Consider the following 24,058-nt stretch of genomic DNA (forward strand, 5'->3'; position numbering starts at 1 on the left):
TAAATGCCTCCATCCCTTAAAAAATAAACCAAAGAACACAGACAAAGAATTTAACAATTTTATTAAAAATTGTACCAGTTATTAGAAAAAAAATCCAAGTATTAAAGTATTAAAAAGCACCAAAGAAAGAAAGCACAAAGCAAATATACTGCACAGATACAAAAAAAAGGAGCTCTGCCCAGTCACCATTGGTACAGGCAGGAGTCCTGGAGGCACACAACCAGGATAAACAAAATGCTACATTCTCACTGGGTCTCAGTCCATGGCAAAGAAGGTGTGTGCACTTCAGGACTAATCCAGACAGAAATCTCACAGGAGAGCATCGGGTTTACTTCTGCAGCAGGACAGTATCATATTCTGGTGAATATCAGAACTCATGGGGAAACCCTCCATTGAGGGAAAGTTTATTACGTACATTGCAAATTCTAGCTCACCTTACCCTTTCTGTTTTCCAGATGAAGGACTCTGAAGTTTTAAAAAAGAAAAAAAAAGTATCCCACCAAAGTAGAAAAGTCATGCAGGAAGGGAAGCGAGAAAAATGTGAATCCACATTTCACATTACTCTCATCAGTGAATTTTACCTAGAAACATGGGAGACTGTACTACATACCACTGAAGAGAACAGAAGAAGAGATACATGATTAGTTTTACCAAAAAACCCCAACAGTCTAGATACTCAAACTCAAATTTAGTAGCAGGATCTTCAAATGCATCCAGTGGAAACAGACTTACAAATTCCTTGGGCAGTTTTGAAATTTCCCTTTTACAAGCCTAACTTCTGACGTTTATTTAAGGAGATACTGACAATGTCGTCTTTCTATCACACCAGTCTCTCCCCGTTTTGTCATCAAATTTTCCTTTCAGAATAGTCTGATCAAAACCGGAGCTGAGGAATCTGTGACGATGCTCTCCTGGAGCTGTGTCCACAAATCGGGGAGACTCCTTTACATTTAAGAATAACTTTATACATGCAAAATTTCCATAATAGATTTTAAAAACAGTTTAAGAATCTACCCTTCCCACCCCTCCATTCCCCAAAGGCAGCAAAGAGTCTGAAGACAGAACTGAAACATGGCTTTAAAAAACAGCCCACAGACATTAGGTTTCGCTTCCCAGAAACCAACTTCCAGCATGGGATTCGCAGGAAGAGACCCTCCTTTCTGTGGCTAAGGGGGAAGGTGAGGCACGTGGAAGAAAGAAGGGGTAGGGGATGTCAGACTGCATTCAGTTTAAGAACACACACGCACACGCACACGCACGCACACGCACACAATTACATTCCAGTGCATTTGATGTGTTTGGTCTTTTCTGCTTTTCCTGGTGGAGAAGAACTGAGCTGTGTAACACTTGCGTGAACACATGCAAACCAAAGAAACAGAGACCACTGAAGTCTTTAGGAACTGTAAAAGATTGTCCTAGGATCTTTTATCAATTCCTTGAGGTATTTCTTCTTGCTAAAACAATCAAAGGCAACAGGTAGGCATTTTTGCAAATGATCACAAATGCCAGTTTGAAAGACAGACTCTTTTGAAGGACATTATTAAAACCCTTTGTTGTCAAATTATGCTAATACTCAATAGTGCTTGGTCCATGTGCAGAGCTCCCATGAATATGAACGGGCATTCCATGGTCCTTTTACTTATAATCCCGCAGTAAATATTGCCAGTAAAACAAGGCAAGACCTCCACATATCTGCATTCTCGTTTGATCCTAGCACATATGCTGAGTGCTCTCCCTATTTTTCCCTTTAAAAATACCCTCAATAGCACACCATTCAGCATGTCACAGTCTCACCATTCCCACAGCTTCAGCAGAGATATGGGTCAGGACCAGCAGCGGAAGGGTGGAATTCATTGTAAAGTTGACGGGGTCACATGGCAACAACTGCCTCAAGTAATTTTGCTTTTTCTTAAAAAAACCAGCCCTTCTCTCTAGTCTACTAATGGGCAGAATCTGCAGTTCCCCAGAAGAGTGCCAAGCCCCACACTGAATGAAGTTCAGCCTTGGGTACAGCTCCAGTGACTGCTATGGAGCAACTCCAGGACTGTAGTAACCTGACATACACACATTGCCTATACTTTTAATCCAGGCTTGAGGGGACAAAGTAAACGGCCAGTAGAAAGAAAGATGTCTTTGCAATCACCCTTTCTACATCAAGGACTGGGTTCCTTGCCTCTATTCCCTTGTTGATACACAGTTCCAAAGGAAAGGCTGATAAGGAAGTTTGTTTCAGGACTCCTCTAACGAGAGTTTAGCCAACAAACATTTAATAACAACCAGCTATTTAAACTGAGATATGTGATCAGTTATGCAGGAATTCAGTGCTACCAGGGATTATCAGCACCTTGGGAGAGGGCTGCAGTCCCACACACAGATCCAAGGGCAACCCTTTCCATGCAAATGCATCCTCTCCCCTGCCTTTGTTGTATCCTATTTACGGCAGTTTGCAGCTATCCCTGGGCAGTCACTTTGTGATTACTGGCTCAGCTTTCAAGAATTGCAGGAAACAAAAGTAAAACTAACTATTCCCTACTAGCACCAGGCTTGCTGGATCCAGGGATGGGCAGGTTACAAGATATTCAAAAGGGCGGGAAGTTGGGAAGAGATAGGAGGAACTCCGTCCCTCAAGGAAAGAGAGCTGAGGTCTGAGGCCGTTTTGGAGATCTGGGGAAGGCAAGCAAGATACTTCAAGGCTGCTGGTACCATCAGCAGCAGCTCAAGCTCTTCGTAAGAACTGCCCATTAAAAATAGGAATTTGGTTTGGGAGAAAGATACGACTGTTCTTTCTAAATTGTTAGACTGTAGTTTTACAACACGGAGAGAAACAGTGTCCCATTCCTTTCACCAAGACAAACTAATATCTAAAAACCCGAGCATACTCCTTCACCAACAGGACTTGAACCATGTTCCTTGGAACTGTTTCCCCAAACAATCAACGTATGTCTGTGGCTACACTGCAATAGCTACTCCGCGGGGAATATCTCCTCAATGCGTGCTCAAGGGGCCTTACTAACATAGAATGGATGACAAATACATGGCTGCTGTGCATCTGTGTATTTGTTCATAAACGTGTGAAATCTTCCCACTATTTCCTCAAGTAGGTGAGACTGTAAGTATGAAGTAGCTGCTTTTCCCTAAGTGAAAACCAGCCTGCCCCTCCAAATCTACACGAAGCAAAATAAGACTTTTGGGTTGACAGAGCATATTTCCTTTCTCCAAGATATGCAGATATGGAATATAATTAAAATATATTATCAGTGGTTGTAAATCTCTGGCACCAGTAAGCAACATGCATATTGCAGGAAGTCGGCCTTTGTCTAGCATTAGCTCTATGTCTCCAATGAAGTATTGTTGTTCAAGGAGATTTTAACTTGAGACCCTGGCATGACCAATTTTGATAAGTCTGTTGTTACAGAGGGAAATATGGACTGGCAAAGATGTGTCTTTCCCTGAGCCAAATGACTCTATTGAGGCAGGCAGCATGACTGAGGAACAGTTTCAGATACTTGTTTCTCCACGTTAAGAAGAATCTTACCCTAGATAAACTGGTTGGGTCGCAACACCAGAAAGCGCCAGTACCAGACCTATCTTTCCAGCTTACGCATCCAGAGAACAGGCCTTATTGGCCTGTTTGGCAGTCAAGTCAAGGCAGAGGGGAAAGCTCGTGATGGTATTTAAGTGTCAGATGCACTTGCTGAATTTTTCGTAGTTTGCAGGGCTGTTATGATGTAGCTTTGACTGTTCCTGATAAAGGGGTCCTGGCAACCAGCGGGCAAATGCAAGCATCCTAAAGCATGCCGTGTGGGCAGGCAGCATTGCTGCTTCCTGAGCCTCAGCACTTCCACTCCCACCTCTTTAAGAGCTTCTGCTTTAAGAGTCTTCTCCTTAACATCCAGCTTCTCAGAGGTCCCCAATTCAGTCTGTGCTTGCACTACCCCTCAGGCTTTCCCCCCGACTTAAGTCCTTGTTCTCCAATGACCAGCGTTTACTCCAAGCAGACTATGCAAAGCAAGGCATGGAAAGCCTCATGTCTCTCAACATGGACAGAGAGAGTGGCTTCCCATACTGCTGCAGCATAGTCAGCAACAGCTATCACTTGTATCCCTCTGGGTAACTCTGTAGTGCACATGCTTAAAGAAACAACACAAACTCAAAAACAATCCCCCCTCCTAAAAAAAACCTCCCGCCCTCCCTCTCCATAAAACCCACCCCCCAAAATATTGCTTGAGATTAATTTATATGAATTATTAACCATCGTGGACAAACATATTACTCTAGCTCTAGCTAGAAAAATAACGTAAGAGGAGAAAAAAAGCTTTTCTCACATAAACTCTCCTTATGTTGAAAGAGAGTGACCGTGAATATATGAAAGTGAAAAAGGCTTGGGGACCTCTTTCAGGGAGCTAAAGCACATTTTGCCACAGTAGAGCAGGATGCAAATCAAGAGAATGGGGCTGGGAGAGAGGGAGAAACTCCAAATTTAACTGTGTTCAGCAAATTGTTACCAGACACTACAGTGCAATGATGAGATTATACAAATACCAGAGAAAGCAGGAATTAGAGAAGGATATGCAGAGAGGGGTGGAGGAGAAAGCGTATGTGCAAGTAAACTACTCTTCCCGTACAGTAATGCTTATTTTTCAGAGTGGACCAAGAGCAGAAGAATTCCTCAACACCTGAAGTCGACGTTTGTAACAGGACTGAAGAGGAATTCTCTGGACAGCTCTTCCTCACACTGGTTGTATCATTTGAGACCTACAACAAGGTGCAGTGGCAATATAGAAATGGTCTGAAGAAAATAAAGTCTGTATTGCTCTTCTGTTTGTGTTTTATCCTAGTTGTCACTGGGTTTGCCAACTAACGATATTTAAGGCTACAGAGAAGTAGCCATCGATATTTAAGGCTACTTCCTTTTGGTAGGGTAATTTCCCTGTGCTGGTCCAATAGTGTCAGTCATATGGACAAACTTCTGAGTGCATACAAACCGGGAACTGTTAAAAGATCTCCCTTGAAGTAATATTACTGCTGCTAGTCAATATATGCTTACAGCAGCCTCCAAACTTCACATACTAGAGTAATGGACAGACTGCTTGTACAGTGTACATGTCAGACTAGTTGCTAATTAATTTCCCTGTCAAATCCTGAAGCAAAACTATCGGATGCCTGGGACCTAAGCCTTCCTGACCAACCACATTATAGTAAGAGAAAAGAAAACCAAAACAAAATAAACACCCATCATAAAACTAATAAAAACATATACATTAGCATTGTAGAAGAATGACACTTGTGTCATATTCCATGGTTTTTGGTTTCATGCTGGCTCATGGGCACTGCGAACGCTGAACTGGAAGCAAACAGTGGCAGAAACTAATAGCCACCAGCAACCCCAGGAAGTTTTAGTTTTTAGACTGTTTGACTGAAATGATTTTGTCTATTGATGGCAATGACAAAGAACAACTTTATGTGAGAGAGCTGCAACTGGTGCCCAATGGAAAGATTGAAGAGATCAGATTCTTTGTGATTTTCTCCCACACAGGGTGCAAGGAAATACAGTAACCCAAGCAGAAAACAAGTAACCTGATGGATATAAGCTACTTGAATGTTTTCATTGCTAAAAAGAACTTTCTTTGTGGAGGAATTGAGCATCTCTGCTCTGGAAGATACCCAAAGTATGTTTAGAGTCATCAATCCCAGACATCATTTTTAACTAGCAGCCAAAATGACACTCCTGCACTCTACCATTGACTAGCACACAGGGCAGAGGAAGCCGTTAGTCTAATACCTGCCTCCCTTGCACAGAGGTCACCGGCGCGGGGAACCAGCAGCAAGCTTTACCAAACACACCCACATTCTGGCTTTCCTTCGACAGTGTTGGACAAGAGCTCCCTGCCTCGCGAGGCAGGCAGCAGCAAAGAAGAGTCCGTAAAAACCCCCAAACTTGAAGACGAGTATCAGAAATTCAGAGTCCTCACATCCGGCCGGCGGTGTGCAATGTCTCGCCCCCGAACCAGTGTTTGTTCAGTGCTCCCTGCAGACTGGATGCGGCCTGAAACAGGCGGGCGAAGCTCACCTCTGCCCAGTGTGGTTCCTGTTCGCCTCCGCGTTTAAGGCCAAGTTGTGTAGGAAGAGAAAAAGCTGCCACCACACTTGATTTCTGTTCTGCTGATGCTGTAGAGGAGAACAGTTGAAGCAAGGTTATTTATATTTCTAAAATTGCAACATACCACTTCTCTTTTCCAATAACAACTCAGTTACACTTTTCAAGAGCAGACACTTTAATCCCATCAGCATAACAAGGGGGTGCAGCAAGGGATGAGGGGAGAGAGGGAAATGATAAGTTCTCCAGAAATAATTGTAGCTCTAACATTACAAAAAGAAAAGAGCAGACCCTTTATGCATTGTGCACAAGAGGATTAAACTTTTTTTTTTGCTTGTAGGATTTTGCAGAGTTTAGCCAAGTGCTGTTTTTAATCAGATTGGCTTCTGAGCCTTTCAAAAGCCCCAGCTGCATGAACAAACAACCTTTTTTTTTTTTTTAAAAAAAAAAAAAAGCCCCCCTTCACCCCAAAAGTAAAAAAAAAGAAAAAAATATAACTGGTGATCCATCTGTAAGTGATTTGACACCGTGAAGGTCAAAGGGTTAATCTTCAATTTAAACCACACTGCTGAGACAGCAAAACTCTGATTTCATCTAGTACAAGAAAACACATTCGTGCACACACACACTCCCCCACCCTCCCCCCACCACATTTTCCTTCCCAGCATCTCCAAGATAATACTGCCCTTTTTATAGCCACTTTTGACAGTAAGCCATAAATAATCAGCCTTGGAGCCCTTTCCTACTGACTGGAGCCAATTAAACCTTAAGCAAGAACATACTTGAAAACACACAAAAAACCAAAACCAAGAGGTTATTTCAGGTCCCATTGTCAAGGAAGAAACATGGGAGTTGAATTTCAGGGGGACACCAGACTATATAATGCAGCTTTGGGGCAGGGACACTGTTCCTTCTTTTGTTATATGTAATCACCCCTGCAAAAGTGGCTCCGATTATACCCCCACCTTCCTGCACTTTAATGGCATCTCATACAAACAGGTGGGTTTCTCTTTACATTGCCCAGCCTGGGATACTATTTCACCTCAATAACCGACCCTCTATTAGAAGTCAGTCTTTGTTTTCTCATCCAGAATTCCATATTTGCTAAGCAGGACTGATCATTTCTGGAAAACAAAACAAACCAGCCCCAATCTCCCCCCCAGGCCCCCCCAATCCCCAGCAGACAAGGAAACAGAAGACTGGCTTCCAACAACTTTGCCTCAGTACACAGGAGTTCATAAAAGAGCACTGAAGCACATTATATGAACAAGATGTTTCAACTCAGATTAGCCCAACAGGGCAGAACAACACGGTTGCAAGGCATTCTTTATGTAATCACAAATAAGAGAGAGTTGCAACCGGAGTTGGTGTATTGGAGATGTGTCAATAGACAGCTCTTCAAAGCCCTCCCAGATAGTCATTAAGTTATGTTCGTATTTCAGCGTGAGTAGATCTGTGCCATTTGAATCACAAGTACACACAAAACAGAATTCAGAAAACCTGTGTTCATCTCGCATCTTAGCAGTGGGTCATTCTTCTTACCCTTAAGACTTAACAGTTGTCTCCTGGATTTGAAGAGTTCACGCAGATCCCGTCACACATTTCAACACCACTGTGTTTGAAGCATAACCCACAGACAGCGACTCAGAGCCTGGTATCATTTATTTCAAAGTAACCAGCCCTGGGTTCAGTCCACACTGATTGTCTAGGCATTGCTAGGTTTACAGGTGAAAACAATCTTTTATAAACTATCCCCTAGGACTGGGTTACAAAAACCCAAAAAGCAAGATGCTTTTTGTTTTGTTACTCGCCTCTCGGTTTGACCAGGCTTGTCCCTCCTCATCAAACTCCAGAGATTCTTCTCACCCTCCTCCATAGAGCCACACTCCCAAACCTGCTCGAACATGCACATGGAACCACAATGTCTCGATGACATCTAGATACCATGTTTTTATCAAGCTATTACAGCTTAAGCGGACTGCTCCTTAAACAGAGATCTTTGGGTAGCATGTCAATGAAGTGGCATGCAAGCACAACGCCTTCTTCTGCAGTTTCCACAAGCAGGTAACTATGCTAGGAGAGCACAGCAGACAAACCTTCTATAGATGCTCTGAAGACAATCTGCTTTGGCAGATTATTTTATTCTATTGGCAGCCAAGAGGGTAAAGAAGTGTCTTACAGGGACTTAGTACCGGAAATACAAAAGGATGTTTAAAAATTGGTATCGAAGTCCTAAACTTGAAATATATCTCAGCCTCACTGGTGGACCCTCTTTAATGGAAGTTTCCATCAAATTTTATAAAACAGATTAATTTGGGGGCAGACAAGAGGAGGTGTGCTGATCTGGTACGTGCAATTTCAACTATTCCACACTGTGAGGAATACATGTATTCCTCATAAATACATGTAAGAATCCCCATATTAATGTCCTGCTTCATGTAGGAGGCTGCTTTGGGCTTCTCACATGCCATAAGATGTTTCCAAATATTCTGTCTCCTCTTTAAGTTTTAAATGCCACCTCAGAAGAAAAGGATTACTTGTTCTTTGCTGTCATAGGTAAAGGAGGCCACATTCAGGGAAAAACAGTGGAAGGATTGAGCTCATCCTCCTCCCTTTTTTTTTTGAAGGTGGGGGAGCTTTTTGAGGAAGGTATTGGGTTTTGGTTTTATTTGGTAAATAAGAGTTTTAGATCTCTACTTTCAGGAGGGTTACAGACCTGCAAGAGAACCAGTGGGATGTGGCATCACAAATACTGAGAAAAACTCTAATTTTTTTTGAGTTCATACTCTATTGTGTTTATTTCATTGCCTCTTGAAGCCACTTTTTTGGTACAGCATTTTTGTCCTTCTTCACTTAAAATTGTTTCCCATTATTTGCCTAAGACACTCAAGGAGATTTCCATGCAAGAGCAGAATAGGAATTATTTCACCCTTGCTCCCCCCTGCTTATAAAAAGCATAAGATCTCAAATCACTTTATGAAGGACATTGACACCATTAATTTTGTTTTGAAGTGAAAAAATAGAGCACTAGGCTGTGGGCAGCTTTCCAGGTTTTATTCCTAGACCGAGGGCTTGCATTTCCCTGGGTCCGTATTAAGCCAGCATTTCCTTCCACGGTGGTGTAGTCCCACACACACTTTCCCTGGCTTGCGTACCGAAGCAGCCCGCTTGCACTGTCCTCTCCTCACACTAGTGCAGGAAAGTTAACTAAAACAGGACAATGATCAAGGCCAGATATATCAAATCTGATAAAGAAGTTGTCTTTACTATTGATCAGGTCATCCTAATCCATCTGATCCATGGCATCACGTAGTCAAGCTGATGCTTGTGCCAGCACAACAGAAAGGTGACCTGAGAAGAGGAGCAAGCTGGGACTGCTTGCTTCAGCAGCAAGCCTAGCTAACGGGGTTTACAGTTACGGCTTCACTTCTGGGCTGATCTGCTTTCCGTGGTACTAATTCAGCGTGGGACAGGAGCCACAGAATGGAAATGGCAGGTATTCCTTGCAATACAGATAGAGTAAACAATTTATGGAAAGAACTGTCCCAGCCTAAAAAATGTCCTTTTCACAAGTTTCAGTAGCTTTTCCCTAGATATGCCCCTGCCAAGACCAAAATAGTCAAATATTTCAGGACTGAGGGTTTTTTGTGTGGTGTAATTTAGCTGCCAGGAAGGACAGAAAACCCAGGAGAGCGACTCCATGAATTTGGCATCTCATTTTTTCAGATGTGATATGTTTCAAGTCAATTCTTACAGTCTTCTAAGCCTCATAACTATTGTGGCACAGGTTTATAATTTCCTAAGCTTCCCTATGCTGATTTGTCCCTCATCATAGCAATTCAATCGTCAGAGTCACTACTGCACAAAAGTATCAGGGATGAACACTTTGCCACCTCCATGTGGTAGCAACACAATGAACATTTTGAAGCTCCTTTCTCAAGATGGAAAGAAGCCCCTTTTGCCCTCTATACTAGCTGTAACTGAAGAAGACTAGTCTTGTGAATACAGCAAGTCAACACAAAGCTGGAAACACATAAAACCATTTCCTATTGCAGCTGCTGCTTTTTAAAGGGGATATCCTTAAGAGACTGTCTGTCTGAGGCGTTAGCATGAATGCTTCAATGAGTCACAAGGAAAGGCCATTTTACAGGAAAAGTGTCCTCTGCAGCAACAGTACATCAGTGAAGCCTATTCCATTAACTGTGCTGAACCAAAATCCAGAATACTGGTAAACAAACACAAAAAAACAGCACGACTTTTACTGGAAGCAAATGAAAGAGGGACATGATTGACCCAACGTTTATTCCCTCCCCATAATTAATCCCTAATACATGTTTCACACTGTAAGCATACAGATATATATCTGTCAAATAGCACCCCAGATGTCAAAAGCTTTTTACTCCTACCAAGCCCTTGCACGGAGTGATCAAGGGAAGATCAGGACAGGTAATACAACTAAAAGAAAATGTTGTCCCTCTGACACAGCTCCTTGAATCCTTGAGCATAAATGTTTAACAGATGAATAGGATTCACTTTTCCACCTGATACATACGTGCCATTAATATCCCTCCTTAAAAAAACACAGAATATGTTCATCACACAGACGTCATATGTGGGTCTGGTACATTCCTATCACATATACAGAAGAGTACACCTGTCTACCTCTTGATCTCGTGGGCAACTTCTGACTTTGCTTCATGGCTTCCAGATGATTAAGGGTCAAATTCTGATCCTATCTTAACTAGAAGGATTAAAATATGGCCATAAATGGCACTATTAGAGCAAAGGAAGAATAATGGCATATGAGTACATAAAAACATCATTCTTCCTTTAATGACTAATACAAGTATTAGCAATAAGTTGTTGGGATTTTATTTATTCACTGAAAACAAAAATACTTGCACACCGGGATCAGTTGCTGACTCATCGCTGAAGGCTGTTTTGGCTGCCAGGTGGCTGGAGGCATATTGTGCTACCACAAAATATGCTTTAGCTTAGAAAGACTAGAAAGTCACAGTCCCCAAGGCAACAGAGGTTACAGAAGGTGTCCCCCGCTGGAGAGAGAAATGCAGGCCAATGGAAGGCAAATACAAATCTTTCCAGCTGTTATTCCTAATGACCAAAGAATAATGCATGTGTAAAAGCAGCAGGAAAAAAAAAGGAATCAGTAACAGAGGAAAACTGAAAGAGGAGCTTAGCGGCACGATTTCCCGTGATGACACAGAGAGAAGGACGAGGATCTTCCTCGGGGATCTGTGTCTTTCTGGCTTGCAAACCCTGCCGCTCTCTTATGTGGGGCTAAACTTGTGGTAAAGGGAGGTGTCATCTCAAGTACTGCTTCCTTTCTCAAAGCCTCCGTCAGGCTCCGCAAAGCAAGATAAGCAACACGCGTGTTTATGGAGAGAGGATATACAGGAGCGGGCGCAGCAGGAGGGATGGGGAGTGCAGGAGACCCCCAAAACCCATTTATGGGCCGCCCAGCCCAAGCAAAGGGGACGGCACTGACCCCTGCTGAGGCACTGATCCGGGCAGCAAACGGCGACGTTCATTGCCCCAAACCTGCTGCAGGCACAGCTGCGCAGGTGAGCCCTTTCTCAACTTTCTTGTAGTTCAAAAACAAACATGCAGCCACTCGCGCCTTCCTCTCCGGAGCGGGCAGGAAGGGGAAGCAGACAGACGCCATGGCAACAGCCAGCTGACGGCAACCTGGGAAGGGCAACCACCGGCCACCGCGTTCCCAGGCCCCCAGCCTTCCCCTCCTGCACCCCCGGGGGGCACACCAGCTTATTTTCCATAAATACAGTAAATAAGGGTCTTGCTTTTCCATAGAGCCGCACCTGATACCGCTCTCTACCTGCGGCACAGGGTCCGGAGGGGGATTCGCCCCCATGCTGGGGGGGGGACGAGGGTGCAGGAAGAGATGCCCAGACCTCGCCTCCGCGCCCAGGAGAAGACACCCCCTCCCACGGCCGCAGCTGCGGGCAGCAAGCGCAGGCAGGTCTATTCCCTCAGACCCCGAGTGTGAACCGACAGAGCCATTTCACAGCTTGCCCTGTTTACCACCTAACCCAGGCAGGCCCTGGGACGGACTGACCTTTATTTCGCATCGATTCCCTCACCACCAGAAGGGAGGTGCTCCCGAAACTGCTTGGTGTACGGGAGAACACCCCCCAGTGAATAAAGCACGCCTCGGGGTTTTGGTTAAAATAACACTTTGCAAGTTTTTGCGGGAAAATATCCCGTCGGGGGCGGGGGGGGGGGGTGCAGGGCCCTGGCCCGGGCGCAGCGTGCCCCGCTGCCAGGGCAGCCTGCGGGCGGGCGGGCAGGTGCAGCGCTGGGGCCTGCGGGCAGAGCAGCCTCTCGTCAGCAGTTCTGATGACTCAGAGGCTAAATTTAGCGAGCGATATAAACACAGCGGCCGCAGCGCAAACACTGCCCGGCAGAGCCGCTCTCACGCACGGGCCTCTCGGCCCGCTCCTCCTCCTCGCTGGCCGGGGCCCGCGCGCCCTTCGGGGGCTCTCCTCGGCGGGTGGCCGCAGTCCCCCGTCGCCAGCGTCTTGTCAGGCGCTACATCAGGAAAAACCTAATCGGGGTTAATAGAAGTTGCCTCACTGCTTTTATTTTTAGATCGCTATTCTTTCTGCTGCGGTACAGTCCTCAGAAAGATTCCTTTGCCATTGGCGAGGGTAGCTACCAAGAAGCAACAAAAAAAAACCCCAAACAGAGACTATAAAAGGCTAGCGGGACATTCCTCCTCAATGGCTTGAAACAAAGGAGGACTCTGCAGTTGGGCACTTGCTTTTCTGCCTTTCCACCACAAGATTTCATTGAGTAAAATACAAACATGCACACTGCTCACCATAAATAATCAGTCCAAACATCTCATCATCCCCCTCAGAGATGGCAGTATCTTAATAAGATCAACCAACCTAAGCGGAGGACTGGAGGCAGAACGACTGGGTGCCAATCAGCGATCCCTGCATGATCTCGGGCAAGTTATAACCTGCATTTCCTAGTCTCCCACACTAAAAAAGAAGTGGGATACTACCGCAATTATTTCTTAATTGAAAAATAATTTCTCAGCTGTCACACTGCTACTAGCAGAAAGCACGTCACCACTCACAGCCAGCGTGGTGCTGCGAAAGCCAAGGAAATGCAGAAGAGCCTGCGGAGACCACGGGGGTTGTACAGGAGAAGCAGCAGCACTGAACGCTATTTAAATCATACACCGATACTGCAGGTGATGTTAGAAATCCTGTAACACAATTCACTTGTACTGTCCCAGAGAATTATTTCATGTTCTTCAATGTGGGCAATCTTGATATTTTGTAGCCCCACCGCCTTAAGACACTGCAGTCCCGTGCCCGGCGGGGTGAAGGACTCACGGCGGGCCGTTGCACAGAGCTCGCAGTGCTCTCCTGCCACCGGGCTCCCGTCTCCCCTGCCCACTTCCTCTACCAGAGCTAGGCAGGAAGTTTTGCTTTTTAACATTATCCCCTATTTTAAGCAGGAACAAAACTGTAACATATTTAAATCTTTTGTCAGCTGAAAGCACAGAGAAGAAGGATAGATTAGGCTGCTGCAAGAGTTTTGTGGTTTTTATTAAACTGATACACAATTGTTGTATGTGACTGTCTCATCAAGAGTTCGCATAGCCCAGCCTCCAACAGCAGCCTTTTGTGGCTGCCTGAGGAAAAGCAAAGAGGGCAAGTACATGCAATAGCTCCCCCTAATACTCTTTCAGCATCTAACTAGTTTGAGCTTAGGACTTCCCGAGACAGATCTGGTTTCTGTTTATTTAATGTCTCCTTCAATGGCCATAAACTTGTCCCGATTCCCCTTGAACCCAGATAAAGCACTGGGATGCACAATATTACTTGACAAGGAGTTCCACAGAGCTACCTACTGCATGAAAAACTACCTCATTTACTTTGAGCTGGCTCCTACTAGCTTGACTTGATTTTGCCTGGTTCTTGTACTGGGATAAACTAGTCTATCCATCTCCTTCATGTCACTTTTGATTTCTGTTTAATATTGCTACCCCCTTGCTTTGTGTCTTCTTTAGGTTTAGCAGTCCTAGCCCATTTTTTCTTTTTTCATATGGAAGTTTCATCATCTTTCTCGCCTTTCCCTGAACCTTTTCCAGTTCTGCTGCATCATTTTTGGAAGAAGGGAACCAGAACTGTATGTAACATTCAAGATATGGGAGAAACATGGATTTATACAGTGGCATAACTATGTTCTTGTTCTCAGTTTCTTTTCTTAACATACCAAAGAATATCATTTCAGATCAGATGTGAAAGGGTCCAGCAGTTTCTGTTAACCTAAATGTCAAGCAATGAGCTCCACAGGCAGCAGGATTTCAGAACAAGTGCTAGGCAAGGGGCAACAGGTTGCTGTGTCATTTGTATGCATAGCGGAAGGTGCACTTCCAAGCCCACCTCTTCCTTCATTGTCATGTCAAAATGGAAAAAAAATCTAACAAAATTAAGCAGAAAAACAAAAATCTGTCTCCACTTCCTCTTATCAAGTTCCTGACTCCACTGACTGTGGGAACTCCTCTTCCCCCACTATGGCACCCTCTTTTCCTCAGGCCTAGGATGCCAATTCCATAGCCCTGCAAGAATTTTGCTTTACATCTCAATCTTCCCAACCTCATACCCACCCTAGCCCCTGCCCTCTGAACCGGGCTCACCCCCTTCAGGAGTTCTCCACCTGGTACTCTTCCCTCCTGCATCCCATGCTCCTGCATCCTCAGCTGGAAATTCAAATCTGGCACCAATGGGCAACCCAGAGGCAGCAGAGCTGAAGAGGAGACCCACTGCTTTGCACAGCAGCAGCAGGGACCAGCAAGCACCAGCCAGCAGAGAAGATCCTGAAACGTACCGACTCAGGAAACAAATGAAAGCACTTACCCCAAGTCTCAAAGAGACTGCAGGTACAAGTAAAGTATGGAGCTGCTGGTGCTACAGGCTCCGCTGCAGGACAGTTTGAGAGTCTCTGCATTACATTATTAGGAGGCTTTTCTGAACATTTTTCCTAAAATGTAAAGTCATCATGAAGGACAGTTTCCTGCAAACAATTCCAATTTAAAAAAGCAACTGTTAAAAAAATGTCTTCAACAAACAATGGAGAAAAGCCTGATGGAATTTGGGATAAATGATGCACACGTAGCACTGTGCGCCCACTCTTTCACGCCGATAAGTTTACGACAAGAGACATGGGCTCCCTGTTGCATAAGCAGAAGCGTCTCAGAGGAGGCTTCAATAACTCTCATGGGAGACAGAGGGGAAAAAATATGCAAAACGTAACAAGTTTCACTTTCAAAGGAAAACAACATTTCCTCCTGGACATTTTCAGTGTCATTAACTTGAGGCAAACAGGTACGCGCCTAGCTGTCTGTCCACAGCCGGTGTGGATGCAGGCATTCGGGCTCCACAGGCTGCTTGAGCCCATTGCAGTGGCAGCGAGAGAATTACTTGCTCAATCAATTGGGGAATTTAGAGAAACAAAGTTTTCTATAGCTAGATCCACAGAGGCTTTTTGAGCATGGTCAGCATATCTAAATCAACTGCAGGATTCCTGATGTGTTGGAAAGGGGCTTTGTTGTTGTTTGTAATGCACTTATTTACTCAAGAAAGCTCAGCTCTGATTCAGCATCTGGTTCTCATTGAGGCTCAGCTTTTTTTAAACCGAGCTTTCCAGATGGGTTGACTGAAGCACAAGGAGGTCAAGAGACTTGTCTGAGGTCATACAGCAAGTCAGTGGCTCTGCTTGGACCCAAGCCCAGAACTGTTCAAGGCTACCACTCCTTGGCTCTTAAAGAGACAATTTTATCCCCTGTGAAGTGATCTTATCACCATGAAGAAGAGATGCGATAAAAGCAGTCCCCTCAAAGCTGCAGCCTGCTTAGAAAGAGTTATTTTATTTGGAAAAAGCCGTAGCATTCCAGTGTCTCAATGGAGCAAGTCAAACCGAAGGGGTGTGATACTGATATACAGTGTCATCCACCCCACTCTTGTATAACCCCATGCTCCTATGGGGCGGCTTTACGCTGCTGCCGCCGCCGTCCCTGGTTGTCTACTCCCACCCCATCCAGCAGCGCATCATGTCATGAAATACACTGTCAGTTCAGCGCAGGTTGAAGCCCCTTCTCAAGGCGAGGGAGCTCAAGTGCACTCAGGACCTAAAGCAGAGCCCAAGCACTTGTTGCCACGGCCTGGACACGTGGGGCGCAGGCAGCGCATCCCAGCTAACCGACCAGCAGATCCCCTAAGCTCAGCTCTGTTCTCCATAACCTCAGAGTGCACTCTTTTAGCTCAGCCACAGGCTGGGCTGCAGCAAACAGTTCACGGATCCCATGGCAAAGGCACACTTGCTCCAAACCAAGAAGGAGGTGGCAGGTACTGGGTTCTCCTGCAGAAAGCTTGGCTTGGCTCTACCTTTGGTTTCCAGGGGCAGGGTGAGAAAAGCACAACAGAGGGAACACTGCCAGAAGCTACACAGCCTCAGAAGGTAAGAGGTACTAAAGAGCTCGAGAAAACATAGATGGGTCTTGCATGTCATTCTGCAGAGCCCTTTGCAAACTGGATCAACCTGTAGCAGGCTCTGCTACTTAGGAATGCAGAGCATTGCTCAAGTCCTTCCTATAATAAATTCGGCATCTTAAGGAGATGAAAGCCGCAGAGTGCTAGGGAACGTTGCATTATTGCTCTAGCACTGTTCTAAGGATGAAAAAGCCAGGTTTTAAACTACTGTATTCTGTTTAATATATTAATAGGAAATGAAACCCTGAAAATGGTGTACATGCCAAAAGCAAGCATAGGTGCGGCCAACTTTCTTATTCTTACGAGATGCATACCCAAAAATCTTTTGTACAGCCAAGAACCACAGAATAAATACCACATAGCTCTGGGAGCCCAGGGAAGAGATAACAGTGACTCTCCAGGGTTCCCAGTGTGGGATGGGGTTAGACCGTGCGTGCGGCTGAGTCCAATGACAACTCAGTGACGTCAGCCTCAGCAGCTCTTGCCTGCTCTGTTCCTCTCTCAGCCAGGGATGTACATTAACTAGCGGCCTTTGTGTCAACACAGCCTTGCTTGAACTGCTGGAGAGTCTCGCAGAACTCAAGAGCCATGAGAGGGCAACTCTTGAGCTAGCTGGATGCACTACTCCAATGCTGAAAGCCTTTCCTAACTCCCACTGAAAGGGCACGTACGTTTTCTTTTCACATGTTCACAGATAAGATGCTTTGTAGGCTCTGAAAAGAGGTGCAGCTTGTTGAAAACCAGGCTTGCTCTCTCTCAGGACTTCACAAGACCACACTGGTGTGACTAACTTTGTGGTATTCTAAATCTGATTCAAGACACCACTCTGGAAAGTTGGTTTTGACCAAATGTTTGAGACAAGCTGGAATGGGGCATCCAAATCAGGGATTAGTTTCACAGCAAGATAAACGACAGCCCAGTTTTCCACGTCTCAGAGACTGCCCCTTCCAAACCACAACACATTGTGAACCAGTTCATGTGTCTCCAGGGGCAGACTGCTTGCTTCTTCAGCAACAGGCTGGGAGGAATCATTGCACAGGACAGAGGGGCTTCTGCATAGGAGATCTGTGCCAAAAGCCAAAGGAAATCCTCCATGCAGGGCTGGGAGGGAAGGGATTGGGCATGACAACAAAACACTCCATGGGGAACAGCGCCTTGGACACTAACATGTGGCTCAGTACTCAGTTTTCCTGACAAACAAGAAAGAATCCCTCAACAGATCCAAATGCCAAGGCCTGTCCCAGGGTCAGGCTGTGGAGAACCACTGGCTGAACTATTCCGTCCTCGGGTTAAGTTTTCGGGTTGGGTTTTTTTTCTGTTTTGTTTTCAAAATTAAATGGCTGAACGGCTCTCCCCCCCTTTACAACTTGTTGCTCTTCCAGTTCAAACAAAGACAGCAGAGCTCCTCCTCTGCTGGCTGCGCTGTCGGGGTAGTGCAGGCGGACGCTTTTGTTTACTAACTCTCCCACATGCTTGGCTGACAGGCAGCTCGCCCGGGCCGGCAGCCCTGGCTGCGGTCCTGTGCGTGGCACTGGGAGCCCAGCACCCGCGGCTGGCAGCTCGCCCCGGGCCACGGGGCAGCGAAGAGCCCGACCCAGGGCGGCTTTAGCGGGCCGGCTTGGGCGGGCATTCCTGGATGCGTTTCCAAGGCACAGACATCAGATAGGTACGCTCCCCCGAGATGAAAGAGGTCAAGTTACAACCAGTTCCACCACTTCACTCCAGGGCTCCTCCACCGAGATGGTTAACCTTCCCTTTCCTGTGAGAATCCAGCTAGAGAGAGTGGCATCTTCAGCTATCGCTGGCGAAAAGGTGGCACTGGGGAAAACCCCATTCAACCACACACAACACATGTTAAAAGTCTCGTGGTAGCTTGTTATTCCTACAATTTGCTAAATGACATTCATAGGCCCTTCTACATTTCTACAGGCTAATCTTCCTGTTACAGCTTCTTTAATCCTCCTGCTATTTGGAGACGATGAGTCCCAGAATTCCCTCATCTCTCTCATGACATGAGAGGACCAAACCTTTGTCCAGCCACAAGCCACATTCTCTGACCAGGACAGAGATCCTCACTTACCTTTGAGAAGAATTGCAACAGATCCCACAGTTAACAGAGCACCGACTCACTTGGAGTGAGATAAGCTTTCGGTCCCTCTCTGAAGTCACAGAGAGTGTCAGCTTCTTCATATGCGAGCGGATACACACTCTCCTTGTTGGGCTTGCACAGAAGTGGCGAAGTGCTGCCTACTGCCAAACTTCTGCCACCTCTGACAAACTCTGCATGGGCTGGGATTCCCATTTCACCCCTACTCAACAAGGGAAGGAGGGCAAGGAAGAAAGAATCAGAGGTTTTAGGGGGGCTGGTTTTATTTTGTTTCTTTGAAGAGCAGGGTTTGTTCTTCTTTTTTTCTTTTTTTTTTTTTTTTAAAGAAAGCAAAATCAAGATTCTGGAGTGTGGTTTTCAGACCTGATGGCATCTAACAGCTGTCTTTTGTTGTGAGGAAGTTAGTCAAGTCTGAGACACTAGCAAGGACTGCCTGACAGAGGAGTAGCTAGCAAGTCTAGCATGCTCTGAATATACTCCACAACATTTCAGACAACTACCCCTAGACAACAAGGAGTGTCAGAACAGACTCCAGGCTTATTGACATCTCCAAGATGAGGAGCTGATATAAGCCACAGATGGCCACCTATGCCACAGAAGAGAAGACACTGGTGGTGAGGAGAGTGGAGAAGAGTAAAAGCTGTAATAAAAAGCAAGGGGGAGATCCCTGGAGAAAGTTTCAGTGACCTTGTTGCTGTTGAACTGGAAGAGCTGGAATAGCAGCAGCTAACGCAGAACAACTACCTTCCCAGGCAGTAAATGCAATCCCACACATTCTCTTCCCTCCACCTGCCAATCTTTAGGGAAAGCCAGCAATCTAGCATAAGCAAAATCCATCAGGATAGTCCTGCCATTTTATCGCTGCTGGCAGTCTGCTGCCTTAGACAAGAGCCCACTTAGCTGATGCCTGGAGCCAGTCTTCTAGAGCACCACTCTGGATAGCTGAACCCCCACCGCCCCCTCCAGAGACACCCTACCCTCTGTATGTGGAGCCGGTGGAACTGGTCAGCAATGCACTGCAACTTCCGTGCAATCTGCACCTCGGCACGCGCTTCCCGCTGACCTTCCCGAGGCTCCTCTTGGAGGTGCGGATCCAACGCAAAGCCAACTGGAGGGACATGTAAACGGTAACCAGCATTCCCTACAAAACAGAGATCAGAAGAGTCATTCTTCCAGCGCACAGAATAGCTCTTCTACTCAGTATACTTTATGGAGGAAAGAGCTGCACATAATCCTGAATTTTTCACTCATGTTAAAGTCCAATTCCTGAAGCCCAAACAATGACTGTGTACTGTAAGCACGCAGTAAAACATTTGCTCAGCTTTTAAGTAGATTTATATTGATTAAGCAGAGCATTGTGTTGCTTCCCATAATCAAATGACTGGCAGGATCTTACACTTGGTTCCTTTTGCTTGTTTATAGTTCAGCCAAGTGCTGGGTTTTTTTTTTAATGTCAATTTTGCAGTTTTACAAGATCTCTGCCTCAAGTTGTCTCCCATTAAAGGTTTCTGTATCTTTTCCGTCAGACTTTTCTCAGTTCTCTGGCATTTAGTGGGACTGATTTGAATTAAAGCTGAATCAGATACACAAAGCTAAGTAGTGTCCCATCAGTTACTAGTAAAATACGTGGACATGCTACTTATTCAACAACTTTAACTCCAGTAAAGAGCCTAAAAGCTGTCCCACTAAGTGTAAATTTTTGCATCTCCCTCTCTCCACTGAAAACTTCTAGGAGTCTTCCTATGTGGATGAGACAGCACTAGAAGTTTAAAAATGTAGGCAAATCGTAGGATACGAGGCATGGTGAGCACTTAAACATCTAGCAGTAAAATAAAATGTGACAGAATAAAGCCAAAAAGAAAGAGTGGGAATATCAAGGACAGCGGAAGCAATGAGCAAGTGCCTGGTTCCTGCTGTGGACAAGCAAGGGTAAGAAAATACAAGCTGTCTTTCCTGAGGGAGTAGGACCACAGCAAAATGATTTTCAGTCCTTTAATAAAACGCCCTAATGAAAGAAACTTTGCTTGATTGGGGAAGTGCTAAAGGGACAGTTTCCTTGCTGTAAAGCTGGTGACACTGGAGTGCTCTTACCATAGAAGAGTCTCCGGGGCTCTTCAGTGACTCCACAAGGCAACATAACATCCTGACTGGAAGAGGACGGGCTGAGTGTTTGAGTTGCCTTGTCCTGCTGCTCAGGATGCCTGATACCGGGACCACAGCAGTGTGTGAGGGGGAATAGTTGAAACCTCCCCAGAAGGCAGCTGTAGGACTGGTTCTGTGTGAAAATGCCAGTTGCAGTCATCTCACCAGGCTGACCTGCAAGTCCAAAGTCATCAGAGTGAAACACGTCATCGTCCAGCCCATCCAGGCTAGAATAGTCCTCTTCCAGGTAGCCGGGGCGATCCATTGCTCCTGCAATAAAGGGACATTTGAGGAAATGGCTGACACAAGAATGTTGTCTAGGCCTTCTGCTCCAACAATAAAACACAGCTCTTTTTTCCACACCTGCCTGCCTGCCTCCCTCCCAATGCTGCCCATCTGCCTGGGCAGGAGGGGCGAGTGACTCAGTGGTGAAGGCCAGGGCTTTGTGGGAAGTCCTCGAGTGCTGGGCCAGAGGGAGACAAAGTTCACACGTGTCTAAGAGTCCACTCACGGCTCCAATTCCACAACCGGTCACAAGGAGGGAGCCAACCCCCAACCTCAGCACACAGAAACTGGAAAGACATTGTTTTAAAAAGCAACCCCAACCCTTCAAATTGCCCCATGGCCAGCCAGCTTCTTTGGGATCTGCTTTGCTTTGGCCTGCCATATTTGAACCTTACGGTATGCCCCATTCCCTTTTTCCCATCTATTACTTATTGATGAAGAAAAGCTCTTGTAATCACAAGGCTGCAAGGCCAGACTTTTAAGAAAGCCCAGTGGTTGCAAAACTCAAGAGCTGGCAAAGCCATTTCTGTGAAGCTCTCCATAACTTCTCCCTATAAGGGCCAACTTTCCTTTCAACTTCTCATTTCTTCCCTCAGCTCAACTTAAGACATGTCCCAAACTTGGCAATGCAGTCACTTCATTACCCCTTTTACCCTAAAGCCTACATGCACTGCCAGTGCACTAGTTCATCCTACTAAGAAAAAACATTGCTGGTGTCAGTGTTTAAAGCAGGACTTCTATAGCTGCCATAGTAAACGCTCCAAAGCTCTGTTGCAGCACAAAGCTGGACAAAGATGGAAAAAAAACCCCAACAAACCCTAAATCCCTATTTCAGAGCTCTTTGCAAACATATAGCAATTAGAAGCAGATTTACCAAAAAAGCCACAAGTCCCTTTACTGTTACCTGTGCATCTAACCCAATTGGAAGACAGTCTCCTAAGAGATCCATCTCCAGGATTTCCACCCAGTTCCAAACAAGGCAGTGAAATTCAACTCTTCATGTCTCTTCCTTTGCTCTCGTTTGCGAAGCATTTAACAGAACGGAAGACTAGCAAGAGGAATTTCAGGCCTGAAGGAGACATTAATAATAATTTTATAAGGATGTGTTCAGCGCTCCCCTTGGTGCTCCTATCTCCCCCCAGGTGAGCAGCAGCAGCAGGCTGGAGGAGACAAAGGGACCCAGCAGTGCAAAAACTATTTGTGCAGGGCTTTAACTGGGGGGCACTACAGTTATTTAAGTTGCCGCATCTCAGCAGTTCACTCAGCCCAGCCACAACTCCCAAAGAAGAGTCTGCAGAGCAGGACAGGTACCAGCCCCACAGCTGGTCCAGCTCCGCTGGATGACAGCAGTGCTATCTTGGCATAACACTTGTAATATTTTCATCCATGGCTTAAAGTAGCACAAGAAAAGGAGTCACAGGTCCTGAGACACAGGCATGGATGATCTCCTGCCAGCTCTGCTGCTGGATCATGATCACCTGGCAGAAAGGCAGGGTGAGAATGTATTTTGTCTTTGCAGCAAGGTTTGCCAGATCTCACCCGTCAGAGCCCCACTGGGACACGGGCATTCAGTGCAAGAAAGCGCAACAAAGGCACAAAGCGAGCCGGCAGACCAAACCCTGAACAAAAGAGGGTTTAGAGAGCAAGAAGTTTTACTCGACCTCCCACAATACGGTCCGACTTATTTCCCAGAGCTCTTAGGAAAAGCTGAAGAGAGAATGCCGAAGCAGCGTAAAGGATAACTCACCCTACAACTCACTTAAGTTCCTTCCACAATCCTAAAACGCAACTCCTGCTGGCAGCCGCGGACTGCGAGAGCCGCTGCGTCTCGTCTGGGAGAGGCGCCGAGCCGCGGCTCGGGCGGCGGGGGCTCTGCCGGGCGCACGGACACGGAGCCCGCCCGTCTTCAGCGCCGTGTCCGACCCACGGCGCTTCCACAAGAAAGCCACCAGACCCTCCGAGCCGAGGCAGCCTCGGCGAAGCCCCGCGGGGCCGCAGCCCCGGGCCCGCTCTGACAGGCGGAGGGCCGGCAGCCGGAGGGAGGGCTCAGCACACACGTGCGTGCCAGCTTCCCAAAACAAAGCTGGCCGGCCGCGCTTCGGCACCGCCAACTGCTCTTAACCCTTCCCCTTCCGGCCGCCAACCCTGCACATCTACCCCCGGCCGAGCGGTCTGACGGCGGCTCCTCCGGGCAGCGCCGGGGGACGAGACCCCCGAGCCCGGCGGGGCGGCCCGGGAGGGGCAGCGCTGGCTACCGGTGATCAGCCATCGCTTACATCAGCAAATCGCTGCCTTCTCGGTGCCCACCGGGCTCATTCCCAGCCCGCCCGCTCCCCGCTTCTCCCCCCTCCCCCGGACGCCGCGGGACCCCGGGCAGGAGCCGCTTCGCACCGCCCGGCCGGGCCGGGGCTGCCCCGGGACGAACCCCCTTCCCTGTCACGATCGGGGCCGCGCTGACCGGAGACCTGGCTGAGAGGGGCCGGCCCCCAGTGGCGAAAGGGCTTCCCGGACACTCACCGAGAAGCGGGACGGGCGTCCCGCGGGGACGGGGCGTCCCGGGAGCCGCCGCCGCCGCCGCGCCTCCTCGCCGCCAAACTGCCGCCGCCGCCGCCGGGCGGGCCGCGAACAGCTGACGGCGGCCCCGCCCCCGCCGCGCCGCGCCCCGCCCTCGCCCGCCGGCCAATGGGCGGAGGGGGGCGGGGCGCCCCGCGAGGGGCAACTGCAGCCGCGCGGGAGGTGCGCGCGGCCCGGCCCGTGGAGCGGGACCTCCTCCCCGGCCCTCCCCTCCCCTCCTCGGGGCGCGGCCCTGTGCCGCCCCTCCAGCTCCCCGCTCGCAGACGCCGGCCGGGCGAGTGCTGTGGGGGAGCCGCGAGTCCTCGA

At 47.2% G+C, this 24,058-nt stretch overlaps 1 protein-coding gene across 1 annotated transcript; it reads right to left on the reverse strand.

Moving 5' to 3' along the window:
- Nucleotides 1-4,227: 4,227 nt before the first annotated feature.
- BMF (Bcl2 modifying factor) lies at nt 4,228-23,758 on the reverse strand. Its single transcript, XM_075151828.1, has 4 exons — nt 23,696-23,758; nt 20,843-21,163; nt 19,729-19,892; nt 4,228-6,168 (listed from the first exon to the last, which is right to left on the reverse strand). Exons 2-4 carry the CDS (start codon nt 21,156-21,158, stop codon nt 6,067-6,069), a joined length of 582 nt encoding a protein of 193 aa, XP_075007929.1. The 5' UTR covers nt 21,159-21,163; nt 23,696-23,758; the 3' UTR covers nt 4,228-6,066.
- Between the last annotated feature and the right edge of the window lie 300 nt (nt 23,759-24,058).

This window comes from Calonectris borealis, chromosome 5, assembly GCF_964195595.1.
Source record: "Calonectris borealis chromosome 5, bCalBor7.hap1.2, whole genome shotgun sequence".
Lineage (NCBI taxonomy): Eukaryota > Metazoa > Chordata > Aves > Procellariiformes > Procellariidae > Calonectris > Calonectris borealis.

Coding starts and splice junctions, on each gene's coding strand:
- BMF (XM_075151828.1), bottom strand. CDS start 21,158: ATGGATCGCCCCGGCTACCTGGAAGAGGACTATTCTAGCCTGGATGGG. Junction 19,893..20,842: donor GCCCCGGAGACTCTTCTATG/GTAAGAGCACTC, acceptor TCTGTTTTGTAG/GGAATGCTGGTTACCGTTTA. Junction 6,169..19,728: donor ACCGGCTCCACATACAGAGG/GTAGGGTGTCTC, acceptor TCTCCTCTACAG/CATCAGCAGAACAGAAATCA.